Consider the following 16,804-nt stretch of genomic DNA (forward strand, 5'->3'; position numbering starts at 1 on the left):
ATCACCCTCCCATATATAAATGAGAGTATTGGTGATTGAGGGCTCCCTCCAGCATGGCGGCAGTGGAATATCAGGCGGAGCAGTTACACTGGCTGAATTTATATGCTGGTTGAAATGATCATTTATTATAAGTTCTACAAACACTCTAAAAATGGACAACCTGAAAGGAAAAAAAGCTAATAAAAGGACAACCTGAAAACATCATATACATTTTTTTGTTGTTCAGAATTCAGCATCATGAACATCTGACTGGTTTTCCTAGAACGCCACACAAGTTCTTGTCTTGATTAAATAAACAGATTTGTGGGATTGTAAAGATCGTAAATTAAATGAAAAGGTTTGCAAGGACGTAATGGGATTCTACATTTCCTGTTAGAAAATAATGAGTTTCTAGAAACAAGGCTTTTAAACGCTATTAATGTATTGAATATAATCACTATTGTTATTAGGGATGCATAAAAGTCACCGCATGCATAGTATTTGGTTTCAGATTCGAGAATCCAATTTTCTGAAGCACTTCCTGTCATCTGTTCTTTACTGAGAAAAATCTAAATGAATGGTTGAAGGTTTGAAAACAATATGGATCTCAATCTGGCTATAATTATTATTGTATCATAATCGTGTGACTTGTACTTTGACTGATGGCTTTGCAAGCATTATTTGTACCACTGAATGATAGTGTATTGTGTGTGTGTGTGTGTGTGTGTGTGTGTGTGTGTGTGTGTGTGTGTGTGTGTGTGTGTGTGTGTGTGTGTGTGTGTGTGTGTGTGTGTGTGTGTGTGTGTGTCCTTCTGTTCTCCCTGCATCTGTTTTGGCCTTGATGTTGGTCAGTCAGTGGAAAGCTGTAGTGTTTGTATCAGTTTCTCAGTGTCACTTTCTTTAACAGCATGATGTCTGGACTATATTCTGCCTTCGTTATAAACTGCCAAATGAATCAATACAGCACGTACAGCCCTGCCGAATGCCCTACTAAACAATTTCACACCTCTCTTCTACAGAAACAGACAAGAATATAAAATAAACAACTTGCGTCTCAGTGAAACATTCTACAAATCTACAGCTATTTTACCAGAGTTTAATTCTTAACCGAATTGCTTTTATAAGCTGTTAATTATTAATACATGTTTCATTGCGTAGCTGTTAAGTAGACCAGAAGAGTACAACCGAGAATAACCGATTATAAATTAGTAAAAAAAAAAAAAAAAGCGAAACATCCAGAGAAGTCATTATGATTTATAGGAGGAAAGAATAAGATAGTAAGACATGTAACCAATTTGATCCATAGCATCTTAATGCCTCATTTACATATCCGTTAGCATGCAGTGAGCATCTGATCTCTTGCTTGCACTTACAGTTGAGATATTATAGCACTTTCTCTTGTCTGAATTCAGTCAACATTGAGACAGGATCTTATTTGCCCCAGGTAATATGCACAAAGTCTATGCACAGGAGCTACAAAGATCCCTTTCCTTATTTTTTTATTTTATTTTATTTTTTTTTTTGGAAATATCCACCTAACATATTAGGTTGAGACTGATTGGCTTTTGACTCCGTTGTTTTACATGCTATGACGTTACTCTGTTGCTGTCATCCATTTAAAATGCAGGATATTTTTTCTATTCAACTGTCATTGGGTTTTGGAATTAATTACACCGTAATTATTTTTTATATTTTTGGATCTTAAACCCACACACATACACATTTTATTATATTATGATTCCCATAAAGTTTCTAAGCTCAACTGCATGTAGAAATTAAATGTGATCTTTTTTTTTTTTTTAGCATCATAACCACGCAAATATTTCAGGTTTTCAGGATATTCAAATGGTTTATATTCACCATGTACATAAAAGATGTCAAACTGATTGCTATAATGATAGGAATGTAATGAAGAATATTTACATTCAATCTCTTGCTATGGATTCGTTTACAAACTGAAATAAATTCATTTCCTGCTGGCACCAGAATTGTATCCTTTTTTTTATTAATTTTTTTATTTCTTTGGACGAGGTTTATTTCCTGATCTTTTTTTTTGTAGCTGCAGGAGTTTAACTTCTGCCTAATGACAGCCTGATGTGAACACAGTGTTTAGATTGCATACACATCTGCCGGGGTTTAAAAAGGTGCGACTAGATGTTGTATGATGGGGCGAACAATAAAATGTACGGTATGTTTCTACTCCTACGGGCCAGATCTCAATACTTTATTCTCATGCCTGCTGACTATCTTGCGTTTTAAGAAATGAAAACTAATTCTGCACAGTTGGAAAATTGGAGTAATAGGATTGAAAAGCTGATTGCTCACATTATACAGAAAGAGATGCATCTTGCATTGAATGTTAGGTGTGCTAAAGAGAAGAACAAAGTCAGCTCCTGATGGTCCTATAAAGAAAATCTCGCTCAAACCTCATTCCTGACCAGCAGAATGACTGGCTGGACTTCATCTTTATATATGTCATGACTGTTAATGAAAACCTTTTAGCACTTTCTCAGAATTAGTGATCATGTTAAACCCGTATCTCATAGCTGAGGAGAAAATGCATGCAAAATGAGACGAGCGATTGCAGGCTGCGGAGTGACGGTGGAATCCGAAATAGGCTTTGGATTTGGTTATGCTATCTCAGGGAATTGAGGTGACAAGTTAAATAAATTGAAAAAAATGTCATACTGTATCAAGCGCAGTCCCTAAATGATTACTAACTGAATCTCAGCACTGACAGGACTAAGTGTATGTGTGCTGTAAATTCTGGTATTCCAGACAAATCTCAATAGTATTTCTTGCATTAAACACACCTTTTATAACAATACATCCCTACGAATAGGGGAGTAAGTCTGAATTTCTTTCAAATCAATTTCCAGAAACCTTGCACAAGCATTGCCCCGGGAATCTATTTCACTCTTATGTCCCTTCTTGTAACCTCCACCTTCTTGCAGCTATTAATTCTTCTGACTCTTTTCACAAATATTCCTACAGCACGGTTCTCTCCAATTTCTCAATTTACATTTATATCAATACAATAAAGCAGCCCACACACTTTCAAGCAAATATCGTCTATCCTAAACCAGGTTCGAGTGTTTTAAAACCGACAGCAACGTGTGCGTTCCGATTTTTGACGGTTGTTTTCTGAAAATGCTGTCGATATTAGCCTCCGATTCTTCTTTAACCTCCAGCAGTCAATATTTGATTTAATTGAGCTCACTCTGTACAAACAGACACAAGAGCTGAATTTAAACAAGAAAGGGTTTAAGTGAAATAAAATGGTATGTTATTTTCCCCCTGGCTTTGTCATCAAGGCCAGATGAACCAGCTGTCAAAGTGAAGGTCTTCACTAAAATAACACTTCTTGCATTATACTTTTTTCCCCAATTCATGACAAGAGTGTCGATATGAAAAAAAAAACAGCCCATTATGTGTCAGTTTCCTTCTCTGGAGCAGTATAAATACCTGTGCGGGCATTATAATGATAATCTATTAGAGCCAGAGCAGGTGGATCAATGGGGTGCACTGTAGTGACAGGTAACACACACACACACACACACACACACACACACACACACACACACACACACACACACACACACACACACACATTTACACACCACAGCCTGTTAGAGCTGAGCCTTTTCATTTAATGAAACATCTGAGCCAGGTCAACAAAATATTTAATAACGGAACAGAAGCTTGCTCCTGCTGGCTGCATCTCCATATTAAGGGCAAAAAAACAGTTTTTCTTCTCCGTACTTTTTCATCACTTGGCTGCGACTCGACAGCAGACCCTCATCAGTATCCCTCTATAATTGCGATGGAATGAAGCCAGGCTTTTCTAATGGCACTTTAATGTGCCGTGCATTATATTTCATCATTAGGGGTGTATTCATTTACCATGTTATGATCAGATAATGGGGAAGTTCCATATCCTTCATATGCCAGCTAAGCTGGAAATAGCAAAACGAGGCCGAGATGCGTAAATGGCAAAAAAACAAAAACAAAAACAAAAAAAAAACAGACGAATAAGATGACAAGTAATTTCATTTAAAAAAAGGGGTGGGGTGGGGGGGAATAAATTGAATCATGTAGCATCAGTACGCCAGATTTTAAAATAATGTCTTAGTGGACTTTGTTTTATGCAAGGTATGTCATATATACTTTGTCACAATAATGAGAACTGGACATTTTTATAGATTTCTGTCATATTTGTGACTCGAATGTTTCCATTACTGCGAGAGGTAAGAAAATCCATTATTATGAGGTGACATCCAGTGACACCCTCTTCACATTATTGTCTGGTTTATATTTTTTTATATTGCTGTGTGCAATGGAAAATGCTATACAGTCTAAGGAATGAATTTGACGTACTGTAGCAAACAGAGTTCAAGCGTAATCAATATTTTCTTACTTATGTGCACTTTGGGGTGGGGTAAGGATAAGAAGAGCTAAACTTGGAGATTTAGAATAACACAGAGAGAAAGAGAGAGAGAGAGAGAGAGAGAGAGAGAGAGAGAGAGAGAGAGAGAGAGAGAGAGAGAGAGAGAGAGAGAGAGAGAGAGAGAGAGAGAGAGAGAGAGAGAGAGAGAGAGAGGAAATGCAGATGACGGTATAGCATAGAGCATCCTGAGGTTTCTGGCTTTGAGTCTTGTATCTAAGTGGGATTTTCCCGGCTAAAGGCAACCTTCTGTGGCATTCTCCTGTTGTAGCTCCAGCTTTCTTGTTCACCCTGATTGTAAACATTGTGTTTATATGTATTTTCGACTGAATACACAATACATTTCCTAATTTCCGGTACATCCTTTAGAATCAACGCTAAAATGCTTATGCCTTTATAATGGATCCTAAAATTCTTCGTTATTCTCTACATGTCTGAGAGGATTATGCATTAATATTCATAACATGCTTAGCATCTCGCATGAGTACTTTCAAACAACAGAAGACTAGTTGAAAGGAAGGAGGTTGGACTTGAACTGCATCTTCGTCCCAGCCTGCATGTTATTCAGACGGCATGTAATCGAGAAGTGAAATGGTCTTCACTCTTTACTGCAGCATTCATAGTCATGAAGTTAAATGTTTCATAATAAGCTGTGTTGAGCATGCAGATAGATTAGATAGTCTTTTCATTAGACCTGTGCTTTTGAGCTGGCTGTCGGACCACCTTGCACTTTCATTTCCTCTGGCTGTGATCAGTACTGGGTGGCAGCATGCCTTAGTTCCCTCATTCAAAGCTTCGGCAAAATAATACACACTTGCAAATCCAGTGACAAGACTGTGTAATGAAGGTGGTACATTACTGCTGGGGTGCTGCTGTGCGATATGAAAAAAGGGGCTTTTTGATCTGTCTAATAAACGTTCGGCTCGGGTGGGCTTTAATGACGCAGCTGTCCTCGCTCACAATACTTCCAACAAGAACAGTGAGTGTTAAGTGAGTTTCCTCTATAGGCAAATTTGCCACCATGTAGTCATTTTCATAATCACTGTCATCATATCAGAAGCACAGTCGATGTCTTCATCAAGCAGGCATTTCATAGCTGAACCAAAAATGAGCTACAGTGAAATCTAGCTCAATTCCAGTCCCCTACAAAGCCCTGTTTTCCGGTGGCAAGCTCTGTGGTTCTCATTATAATCGAAATGCCTGAGTGCCAGCTGGTCACCTAAAGGCAGTGCTGAGCACTTTTGGAAAAGGTCACATGCTGCTCGCTTTCAACTGGCTGCATGTGGCATTTGGAGGGCAAAAGTAACACCTGATTTTCTTTTTTTCCAAATCCAGTTCCTCACAGCTAACATTTGAACCGAGCATTTACTTTTACTCCATTCAGCTGTGACTGTGTTTGTGTGTGTGTGTGTGTGTGTGTGTGTGTGTGTGTGTGTGTGTGTGTGTGTGTGTGTGTGTGTGTGTGTGTGTGTGTGTGTGTGTGTGTGTGTGTGTGTTCAGCTAATTTGCAGACATATGACATTTGAACATGTTGAAATTTCCTGTTTTCTCTTTTTATTTTATTTATTTTACTTTTAAAAAAGGTGGGCAAATCTTTGCCCTCGATGGCAGTTTAAAATCAATCTTTTTTAAGGTCACCAACAGCACAGAAGACTTTTTTTGGGATCTAAAGAATCTGACAATTTTGAGCATTTTGAGCACAATCTGATGGATCTGATGGAGAATAAAGGCTTTTTTTCCCCTTAGCACCAGGAGATCATAAGGTTCTATCTCACCATTGCTGTCATGTGTGGCTGGTAGACCATGTGAGAATAATTGGCCAAGGTGTAAAGGTTTGCATTATAACTAAGATCCAATCCTGCCAATCAGAGCAGCATTAGCCAATTGTGTGAGCTCATTTAGAAGAGGTCATTGCTTTCCCGTGAGTCTGTTCAGCAGATCAGAACTGTGATATAACATCATAAAAAAGCAGTGTTAGAAAAAGCAATATGTTAGTCCTTGTTCTACCTCACTGTTAAATGTTGAACTAGGTAGTGAATGGGAATAGGATTGACCAATCTGGGAGAATCATGGCATGAAATATAAGCAAATAAAGAAAAATTAATATTATTCTTAAAACCCCTAGCTCCCAAATTGCTAATTTACCAATTCCCACCCATATTATAAACAGCTACCAGAAAAAAACCCAGGAGAGTAATGGCATCACTATCCGGACAGCAAAGCAAAATTTCTCCCTTGGTCTCCTGCCAATGGATATTTGTGTCCTAGAAGTTGAATTCCCGATCTCCCAGCAGCAGAGCTGTTCATTTACTAGTGAAGCCAAATAAAATATGATAAATTGTTTTAGCGCTAGTCTATGCAATTTGAAGCACTATCTGCATCAGTGACATCTCTTGAATCGGCATTTTTTAATTGTGCAATTACAGGTGCTCAGCCGAGCTTAGCTTAGCAAGATGTGATATGGTGGTGGAGATTGTCAGTCCTCTACAGTTATTCTGCATTCTGATCTACTGGATCTTATAGAATCTTATAATCTAAGGTTATAAAGCAAGTATAACAAACAGTACTTGAGTGTTGTGAATATTCACTCATTCATTAATGCTTTATTCTGGTTTATCCAGGATTAAACCTTGCAAATAATCTCTCAAAACTCACTGATTGTTTGCCTTTGATAAATGATATGCAAAGTTTTGTGTGGGTTGAAGATCGTAGAGTTCCGCAGAAGTACTTTTGGGGCTGTAACATTATGTTGAGCAGACCCACTGTGATTGCCTAGCCATGTGTGAAAACATTCACAAAGCTGAGCGACAGTGCTGGACCCCTCATCAATGTGCTATTGAGGGAGAGAGGGACAACATAAAGTACACATAGCACTTCCTAATTCATATTCAGGGAGAGTATGAGCGAAGAGCAAAGCCCGACAAATGCTGCACATATTGCATCTGTTAACCGAGAGAGAGGGAGAGAGAGAGAGAGAGAGAGAGAGAGAGAGAGAGAGAGAGAGAGAGAGAGAGAGAGAGAGAGAGAGAGAGAGAGAGAGAGAGAGAGAGAGAGAGAGAGAGAGAGAGCGGATGAATGAATGATATATGGAGATAAGAAGCTAGTAGAGAAAGGCACTGCCTCTTATTTAAATATGCTCTACAATGTGATGGAACTCTAGAACTTCTTACTCCATCTTGCCCTTATATATGTGGTCTTGCCCTTTTTCTACAGAGCTCTGCAGATTTGTAGTGGCTTCCGATTGCTACATATAACCACTTTCACTAGGAGGGAAGTACATTTGATGCTACTTCAGATATGTTTAATTCAAGGGAAGTGATTACAAGGAGGAAGTGGAAGCCAGTACATTATTATTTATATTATACATACTGGCTATAGTTCTCCAAATGCCTTAGTCTATAACAGGATGAGAACAATTATTATTATTATTATTATTATTATTATTATTATTATTATTATTATGCTAAATATCACAAATCTCAACTTGTACACATTTGAACAATCACCACTGTAAAATATTTCAAGATGGTTAAACTTTAAAAAAAAAGCCCACTTACTGCTTTAGTCAAGACAATGGATTAAATAATTAAGATTCATTTTTTAAATTAAATTGAGTTCAATATCCAAAACATCATGAAAATGAGTTAAAGAGGATAAATAAGTTCACCTAACTTAATAAGGCAATCATGTTTTATAGTGAAGGCACCCACTATAATCTCTTTTCCACTATATTTCTTTTTTCCCTTTTCAGCATCCAAGTCTGATTACAGAGGTAAAGAATGGTTATTTGAGTTACTATAGACTTCCTGTCAGAATGAACCAGTGTTGTCATTCTGTTGTAAACTCTAAAGACTTTTGTACTTGAAAAATCCCAGGAGATCAGCAGGTTCTGAAATAGTTGAACCAACCTGTGTGACACCAACAACCACACCACAGTCACTAAGATTACATTCCCTTTCACACACATTTCCTGTTCATTATTCCCAAGCTTTTGACCTGTTTTTGTGCAATTGTATGACGTGCTTCTGCCATTTAATTGGCTGATTTGATTATTGTACAGTGTAAGACATTTCAAGATGTTTAAACACCTGCTTTGTTAAAAATGTGAAAGTGCAAGTAACTTGAAGAAAACCTTTTGCTCAACAAATCAATACAACAGATTGTTTTATGTTTCATTTTTAAAAACATATAAACTTGAGTTCAACATCCAAATCTTGTTATGACAATTAATAATACAGTGTATGAATAATCAAGTGTAAATGAATTCTTTATATACAAGTGAGTGTATGAAACTGTAAGAAAAGTACAACCCCCCAGTGCTCAATTCCAGATCTGTCACAACCCTATAATTTTAAGATAAAATCATATATGAGGATGAATAAAGTATTGCCTGATTGGTACTCATTTGCAAGTGTGAAACATTGCTTGTGACACACACATCGTTTCACCTCAACAGAGCGCGGAACAGGAATATTTAATCCAGCTTTTCTTAGCAATTGGTACATTGGATTCTTACATCTATTCTGCATTGTTAAAGCCTCAGGAAGCATAAATTCTTGATTGTTCTGTAATTAAGGTGGTCTTGTGGGTATCTAATATCCACACACATATCCACTCACTCATTCACACCAAAGGGCAATTCAACATAGTAAAAGCACCATACGGTAGGAGGAAGCCCAGAGGACACCTATGTGTACCTGAAAAAAAAAATACAAAAAAAAAAAAACAGTAATTCAAGCACAGGACTGAACAGAAGACTCCAGTACTGTGAAGCAGGCCACAATACACACTGATTCACCTTTCTACCCAAGCACAGCTTGCATCAATACTTGCATCAACAGCTTGCACTACACCAGTTCTTAGACTATTGTTTTTTTTTCCTTCTCCCATGTATCCAGACTGTCACCTCATAAACAGTGTCATTAATTGTCTACAGCCTAGCAAGTGAAAAAATATAGCAAGGACAAAGAACTTGCACATATATCACTGTAATCATTCTACACTTAGGTTAAAACTGAATCGTTTTAATCCCCCCTGCTTGCACCAAAGCTCTCAGCTCTGTTTGCGTGTTGTAATGGGTTGTCAAGCTCATTAGAATATTAGGATGTGTCTATACAGTTTTTAGGTAGGACTCACCAAGAGTCAGAGTCAGGTGGTTCTTTATTCAGAATTTATTTTTCACTATCGATGGGTTTAGGTATTTTTAATATTCTACTATATTTTCACAGAACATCCACCCAGGTAATGTGAATTCAGCACCATGGATAGCAACCAAAAGCCCATTTATGCTTTAATACAAGCCCATGAATGCAAATAAACACCCCTGACCACCCTTTGCCTTTTTCTAAGATCCAGCTTATCTTTTGGATAAACAAATTCCGGCCCAGCAAATATTGCTCCCATTTACACATTCAGAATTTTCAATGTAGCACCTTATGTGAGGAGCAGATTTGCTCTTATTATTACCAGATGCCAAGCTGTTCCACGGGCACTGTAAATATTGTTTATGCCACTGTCCATCTAGCCTAGAGGAATGCTCCTATTCATAAGCAGGCTTTGTTTATGATGGTTAAAACCAAAGAACAAAGAGAGTCACTAGTAATGGATAAAAGGGTCAAGCTGTTTTCTGCCACTCAGTGCACCAGCTTTGACGGATAGTATGCAGTGAATGTGCTGTGTTGGGACGAAAGCCAAGCAATTCTTTGATCCTGAAGGCTGCCAAAAAATATTTTATTAATTCAGCATTCTAACTGGCCAAAAAAAGATTAGGCAAAGGTACGATGAAATATGATTTCTGTTCAAAAACTTGTACACAAATATATAAAATGTGGGTCAAGAAGGAGGTGAGAATGAAGAAAGAAAGTAGGAGAGATTAAGAACCAATCAAGCAGAAATAATTAACTGAACACAAAGGAATGTTCACCAGGTCTGCTGATCAACGTTCCTGCAACTTCGCAAACAAATGCTGCCATCAAGCAGCCTGCAGATATTAAACTATAAAGAAAAAACATTAATCCAATTCAGTGTTTATGGACTGTATTGTCATATTGAGCTAGGCTATGCTGCAACAGTCTGAGAAGTGCACTAGGTGAGAATGACAGAGCTCTTCACACAATAGATCTTTCTGGTATTAGTTTATTTTTGCCTGGGATTTGTATTACAGTTTAAAAACTGATAAATGTTCAGCAATGTGGGAATTAAACATAGATAATACACTTCAAGTATATATATTTATATATTGTTGTTGTTGTTTTGGCCCAGACTAAAAGGACAGTAAAGTAAAGGACATTTTAATTGGAGTCAGTAGCTCACTTGACTATACTTTGTGGGCTTAGAACATCAAATGGGCAGATAGGTCTTTAGACAAAGCTCAGAAGTGATATATGGTGGTTTGGGTGTCAAGCTATATACTAAGAATGCTGACAGAGCTTAAATAGAAGCAGTAAGCTGTGTATCCTCAGATGACCACACTCTATTAGACAAAGAAACAGTGACCTGTGCTTTTTACATCACTGTAAAACCATAGACTTGCTTAGTTAAGTGGTAGTGTTAGTTATTTTATTTGTCAGATAATTCCCAAATTTCAGCAAATCATTTTAGATTAACTTTTTTTTCTTCCTCATTTTCTCCACACAATTTGTTCTTGTCATTGCTCACCCACTATAGCCAACTCCCTAATACATGAGAGCTACCAGCCGTACAGGGTGGTGCAAACATGAGCTTCTTTCAATGCATGTGAAGCCAAATAACTCATCATTCTTAGCTGCTGATCAGGCAGCCTTACAGTGCAACATAACACACTGCCTTCTTTTGCATTGAATTTGAATTTACAAAAGCCCATTTTTGGCTGATGTCACTGTGATGGATGGCGGATGTGAGTATGCCAACCATCCCACCTAGAAAACATAGCCAATATGGCTCTCTTGACTCATGAATGCTGTAGATCACTATGGATCACCACTCAAGATCTCTAGATGATAGGGCTAGTGTATGAAAGTGCTCCCCTTGGATATACCATGAGACACCACAATATCAGCTATATCCAGCTTTCCATCTCCACCACTAATCCTTCCTCTATTCAGCACTCTGAATTCCTGAGACTGAATGGTGTTAAACTGCACTTGATAAAAATGGAAATAGTTTTCCCACACACCAAATCCCCAAGCCCCAACATCTCTGATACAATAGTTCCATTTCCTTCCAGTGTTAGATGTCTAGTAGTAATCTAGAACTAATCCTTTCCTCTGAGCTCCATATAAGTTCTATTATCCATGCTTTTTACTTGCACCTTCACAATATTTTCAGATTCAGACCCTCAATCTCCTGTTTTAGTAGTAAAATATTTGTTCATGCATCAATGCCAAGATAATATTGGCTTCATCCTTCTGGCAATCTCCAGAATCCAGTAGACTCAAAAAAATCACCTGGAATGCTGTTTTACATTTCATGATATCCTCTTTTCATAACCATAACATGCCCACCTAACTGCCATCAAATCTGTGGATACTTTCTAAAAAAGTTCCTTCCCCTTACCTTCACTGCATTCTAAACTGGGTGAATGAATGTCTTTGCAAAGAACAAGTAATATGGGGCTTTATCTAATCATGCAAAATTATAATCCATACATTATACAGGGTTTTGGGAGAACCAAGACAACAATCGGCGTTGGAAATGAAGCGCTTCTTGAATTCTGCCCACAGCAAGACTGTGATTATTTTCAGTCTGCTAAAAAACAGTAAGATTAGCTCAAGCTGTGAGTAATGTTTCTCAGCATTAAGGAGGACATGAAGCCTGCACAACTATGAGCTCTAACATCAGGAGGCCCCCTTTACAAGAAATCTGGCTGCTGCTGAACTGACTATAGACCAGCCTGCTTGGATAACCGAACAATAAATTGAGAATACTGGGACCAATATGTGTTTTTTCCTCTGTTTACTCAAAGATCTGTCTGAATTATTTGACTCTTTTGGAGTCAATTTAGCAAAGTTAGAGACGTAGTAGGCGTTGTTCCTAGTTCCTTACTGATCCTGATAAGCTGCCAACATTATTAACAGAAAGAAGTCTAAGGAGGCTTTCACACTGGCAGTTTAGTCCAGAAGATAGTTTGCATGAAAAATTGGTAATGTGAAAGCTGTCATGTGGACTGGGAACCACACCACGGTCCAGGACTTGAAACTGCCTTTAGTGCTCAAGTGGTTAAAGCGCTAGGTTGTTGATTGGAGAACTGGGGTTCAAGCCCCAGCACTACCAAGCTGCCACTGTTGGGCCCTTGAGTAAGGCCCTTAAGCCTCCCTGTTCCAGGGGGGAAACATGTGAAAAGGATTTTTTTAATATAGTTAACATGAAGATGGGCATTTGATCTTTATTTTAGCAATATTGAAAGATTGAAGTAAAATAACTAAAGTATAACCAAAAACATTTCATGATCTGTAAAATGTGATTCCAAAAATCTAAATTCTTGTGAGGAAAAAGTAAGAACCCCCCACATTTATTTGTACTTAAAGTGGATAAAATTACTTACAGATGTATTACATCAGGTGCAAATTATTAGATCACTGTTACAGAGCATTTTGAAAACGGTTTGCCATATTTAAAACTCAGGAAGTTAGTTTGGTTTGCTCTTAAATATTAAAGTAAGAGGTAACACCATAGTGAGATCCAAAGAGCTCTCTGGGGCCTTTAGAATGAAGATTGTTGATGCTTATGAGTCTGGTAAGGGAAATAAAAAGGTCTCAAAAGAATTTGTGATCAGCCGTTCCACTGTCCAAAAATCGTTTGTTTTGATGCAGAAGGACCTGGCCAGCTCATCGTCATAGAATGGACTATGAATTTTACATTGTATCAGAGGGTGCTTGAGGAACATGTGAGACCATCTGTCAAAAAATTTAAGCTGGAGCAGAACTGGACCTTGAAACATGACAATGACCACAAACATATCGGTAAATCCACCAAGAACTGGCTGAACAATTAAAAACAAAGAATTCTCTAATTCAAAGCCCAGATCTAAATCCGACTGAGATCACATGAGGTGATTTGAAACAGACTGTGCATGCAAGAAACCCATCAAACATCACGCAATAAATACTAGCCATTAGGACAGAGGGTGTGCTAACTTTTCCTCAGATGAAATACAGATTTTTTTTGTTGATTTCTTTTGTTTAATAAGTAAAAACTAAGTGATGTTTTTGTTGTTTGCATTCAATTATATAATTTAATCTCTAGTAAAAATTAAAACAAGATGTTGACATTGTTGACATTTCTTAATTAAGAACAGAATTTTTGGTCTTAATTTGTTACATGACTGTATATGTGATAAATTAAAGGCTTCCATTCTTTTCTACCTCTATGAGATGGTGTGAGTTTGAGTTTCTATGAATTTGAACAAACTTGTATCTGGATCTGTATTTGTTCAGGAATTAAAGTCACCTGCGCATGTGTTCCAGCTGATGGCGACATTATTAGTTTCCACAACACGTGTATCATGAGTGACAGGAGAACATTGTGAGTCCCAGAAGTGATGAGGAGCCTTACTCTGCATAATATCACCAAAATAATGGTGTCATAAAAAAAAATCAAAAAATATAGTGAGTAGCAATGTGCTCTCCATGCAAGACGGGTTTGACAGAATCAATTCACCAATGTTGCAGGGGCACAGAGAACAATCACACTTGGATTCTGACCAGCAAACCTGCACCATTTGAAAATCACCTTATTAACAGATCACAGTTTGAGCAAACATCATTACTGTTATCAGGAATATAACTCAGTCATTATACAGCTGAGAACAGAAGACAGAATATTCTAATATAGTGCATCTTTATATTAAAGGCTCCATGACTACGGAGGCAACATACAGTACATTACAATTAATGTTAATAAAAGTTTTTAGGATGTCATGATTATAGGAAACTTTTATAAATGTTAATGATAATGGGGATTTTTATAAATGTTCCTATATCAATGCCTCCCTTTGTTCTTGTACGAACACTAACACAAACCTTTTACATATGGTCTGTTTGTTATGTGTTGTTGAAGGAATGTTCTAAGAACATTGTGATGCATAATGTTAAGAATATTGCAGGTTATTTTTGTATTTGACCTGTTTACCTGAACCTGATCTGTGTTTATTTCTATAATTTTCTCTAACGGTAGCTCTGACAATAGTTTTGGCTATAGTTCAGATCACAGGTTTATATTAATGTACTCGCTATAATCTGCTGTTTCTATAGAAACAGCTAATTCACAGGCGGTTGAACGGAGGATGCTCCACATAATCTAAGGCTAAAAATAAACAAGTATCTTTTTTAAATGCGTTGTTATTTTTAATCGTTGTTGAAGCGAAGCTTTCTGTAATTGATAGGTGAAGTTTATGGAAGGACTCGGGTGTCAGTTCTAAGGAGGATATGGTGCATTTTTTTGTCTTATTCATTTCAAGATTTAGGGGAACAAATGAATAGTGCAGAAATGACTGTGTATAGCTACTATAAGGTACGTGGTAACTTGCTTCCATCACATAAATACTTAAAAAGCATGGACCTTTCATCCATTTATTAATTTAAAAAAATCCATGATTGGCAATTGCTATAGGAATTAGGATTAGGATGAAAGTTAGTATAAAATTAGGATGATCTTTGCTCCATGCAGGATCACATCACTATCCTATCAATAATTATTTTTTTCTAACTCTACATTGTGTATTAATCTGCAGTGCCCGAGACAGCCGAACCTTTATAGAACTTCTGGAATAAGTGACCGAATGTTCTGAAGATGTTGCGTGTTGAGAAGCTGAGGACACTCACAAATGTCATTCTTTAAAAAGACTTTCATTCTGAAAGTTAATCCTGAACCGCTGAGAATCAGGATTGCATTAAACATTGAACATATGCAGAAGATCCGTCAGTAGGTATCGAACAGAATGCTGGTGTATCTTTATCAACTGAATGCGTTGATCTGAAACAGGTGGGCTGCTTCTATAGTGGGAGTACAGGAGCGTTTCCATGAGAACGGTGCCTCCTAAGTGCACGTAGACACTTTGGAGATGCCACAGGCTTTATACACATTAGTTTACATTTGAGAAACAAAGCTTTTTAGCTCATTATAGCACATCCATTGAAAATTCACTGGGGTTTTTTTTTTTTTGGCACAAAGCAACCAGTTTAATTCCTCCTGTCATTGTTAAAAACTCAGAAGAGATTATGATGATGTTACCTGGAGAGACATGTTTTTAATATCAGAGATTCATCTCAGGAACTCTGAAATGGTAGGGGGATGTTGTCTTCCTGTAAACAAGAAAACGTACGGGAATTTGTTGCTTTATAAATAGATTCCATTCTGAATTAAGAAACAAATAGGGAAGGATTGAGATGTACAATGTAAATGCACAACGCACGCGCGGGCGTGGGCACCTTCATGTAAAGCCCACAAAGCATGTTGGTTTACGAAGTTAAAGCATGTTAGCTTTGTGGCTTACACGTGAATACGTGAATGAATACGTGAATGATTTCGCATCGGTTGCACCACTGCATTCCGTTCGATATGATCTCATAGCCAGACAATAATAAGAATATCTGTGGTCAATTGATGGAAGGTTACTTACGGTTTCGGGATGGTGCTCGCGCCCAGTCGCTTGTGAAGCGCACAGCGAGGATCTTCCGTTTTCAGTCACTCAGCACGCAGGAACGCATCGCGGCTGCGCAACGTCTCAGGAACGGCTTTAACGGAGCTTCACGATAACGCACAGTAAAGTAATGCACATCTCCAAATATGTCGCTTGCGCACCTGCGGAGATGGAGTGTTTCAAGACAGGAACAAATACTGAATACCACTACAGAGAACCTGCCCACGCTAAACCTCTCTTTTTTGATTTAGTAAGTGCAAGAGAAAAGGAGATGTTGGTCACTGAGGTTGTCACTGAAGTTGTTGAGTGTTTGGAGACACCAAGCGAGCTAGGTATCACCAGAACACGTCAGTATAAATATGGTTCCGTTTTTGCAACAAAACGCGCTTTCCATCCAGGATTGAATTGAATGCCAAACGCAGTTTCTCTCAGATATTAAGATGAGAGAGAGAGAGAGAGAGAGAGAGAGAGAGAGAGAGAGAGAGAGAGAGAGAGAGAGAGAGAGGTGTGTGACGCGCCAGGCAGGCGGTGGACGCGCGCTGAATGCTAAAGGTGCGCTCCTGTGAGCATCATCTACGCGCGCTTTCCATGGAGATGATGGGCTCTGGGAATATAACTGGAGAAGCCAAGGATGTAAAAAATGGCAGCTCTGGTTTTCCTTGCTTTACTGTGGAAGGGAGCAGAGAAGCACAGGGACGCCGATAGTCAGCAGTGAGACTGCAGAGACAGGGGAAGGGAGGGGACACATTCCTACACCGCGGTCG

At 38.1% G+C, this 16,804-nt stretch overlaps 1 protein-coding gene across 3 annotated transcripts in view; it reads right to left on the reverse strand.

The window, feature by feature from the left end:
• Positions 1–16,715, reverse strand: part of slc8a4a (solute carrier family 8 member 4a) — a 71,674-nt gene extending 54,959 nt beyond the window's left edge. Inside the window, exons 1-2 of one of the 3 annotated variants that reach the window (XM_027176729.2) lie at positions 16,020–16,715; positions 15,632–15,702 (exon numbers count right to left, since the gene is read on the reverse strand). Coding sequence is in view for 1 of the 3 variants with exons in the window: in XM_047805665.1 (XP_047661621.1) it covers positions 13,850–13,857 (8 nt within the window). In the remaining 2 variants the exon portion in view is untranslated. Of the gene's footprint in view, positions 1–13,849; positions 13,929–15,631; positions 15,703–16,019 lie in introns of those variants that run through there. The other 2 variants (XM_047805666.1, XM_047805665.1) reach the window with 2 other exon arrangements.
• Between the last annotated feature and the right edge of the window lie 89 nt (positions 16,716–16,804).

The sequence above is a fragment of the Tachysurus fulvidraco genome, chromosome 21 (assembly GCF_022655615.1).
Source record: "Tachysurus fulvidraco isolate hzauxx_2018 chromosome 21, HZAU_PFXX_2.0, whole genome shotgun sequence".
NCBI lineage: Eukaryota > Metazoa > Chordata > Actinopteri > Siluriformes > Bagridae > Tachysurus > Tachysurus fulvidraco.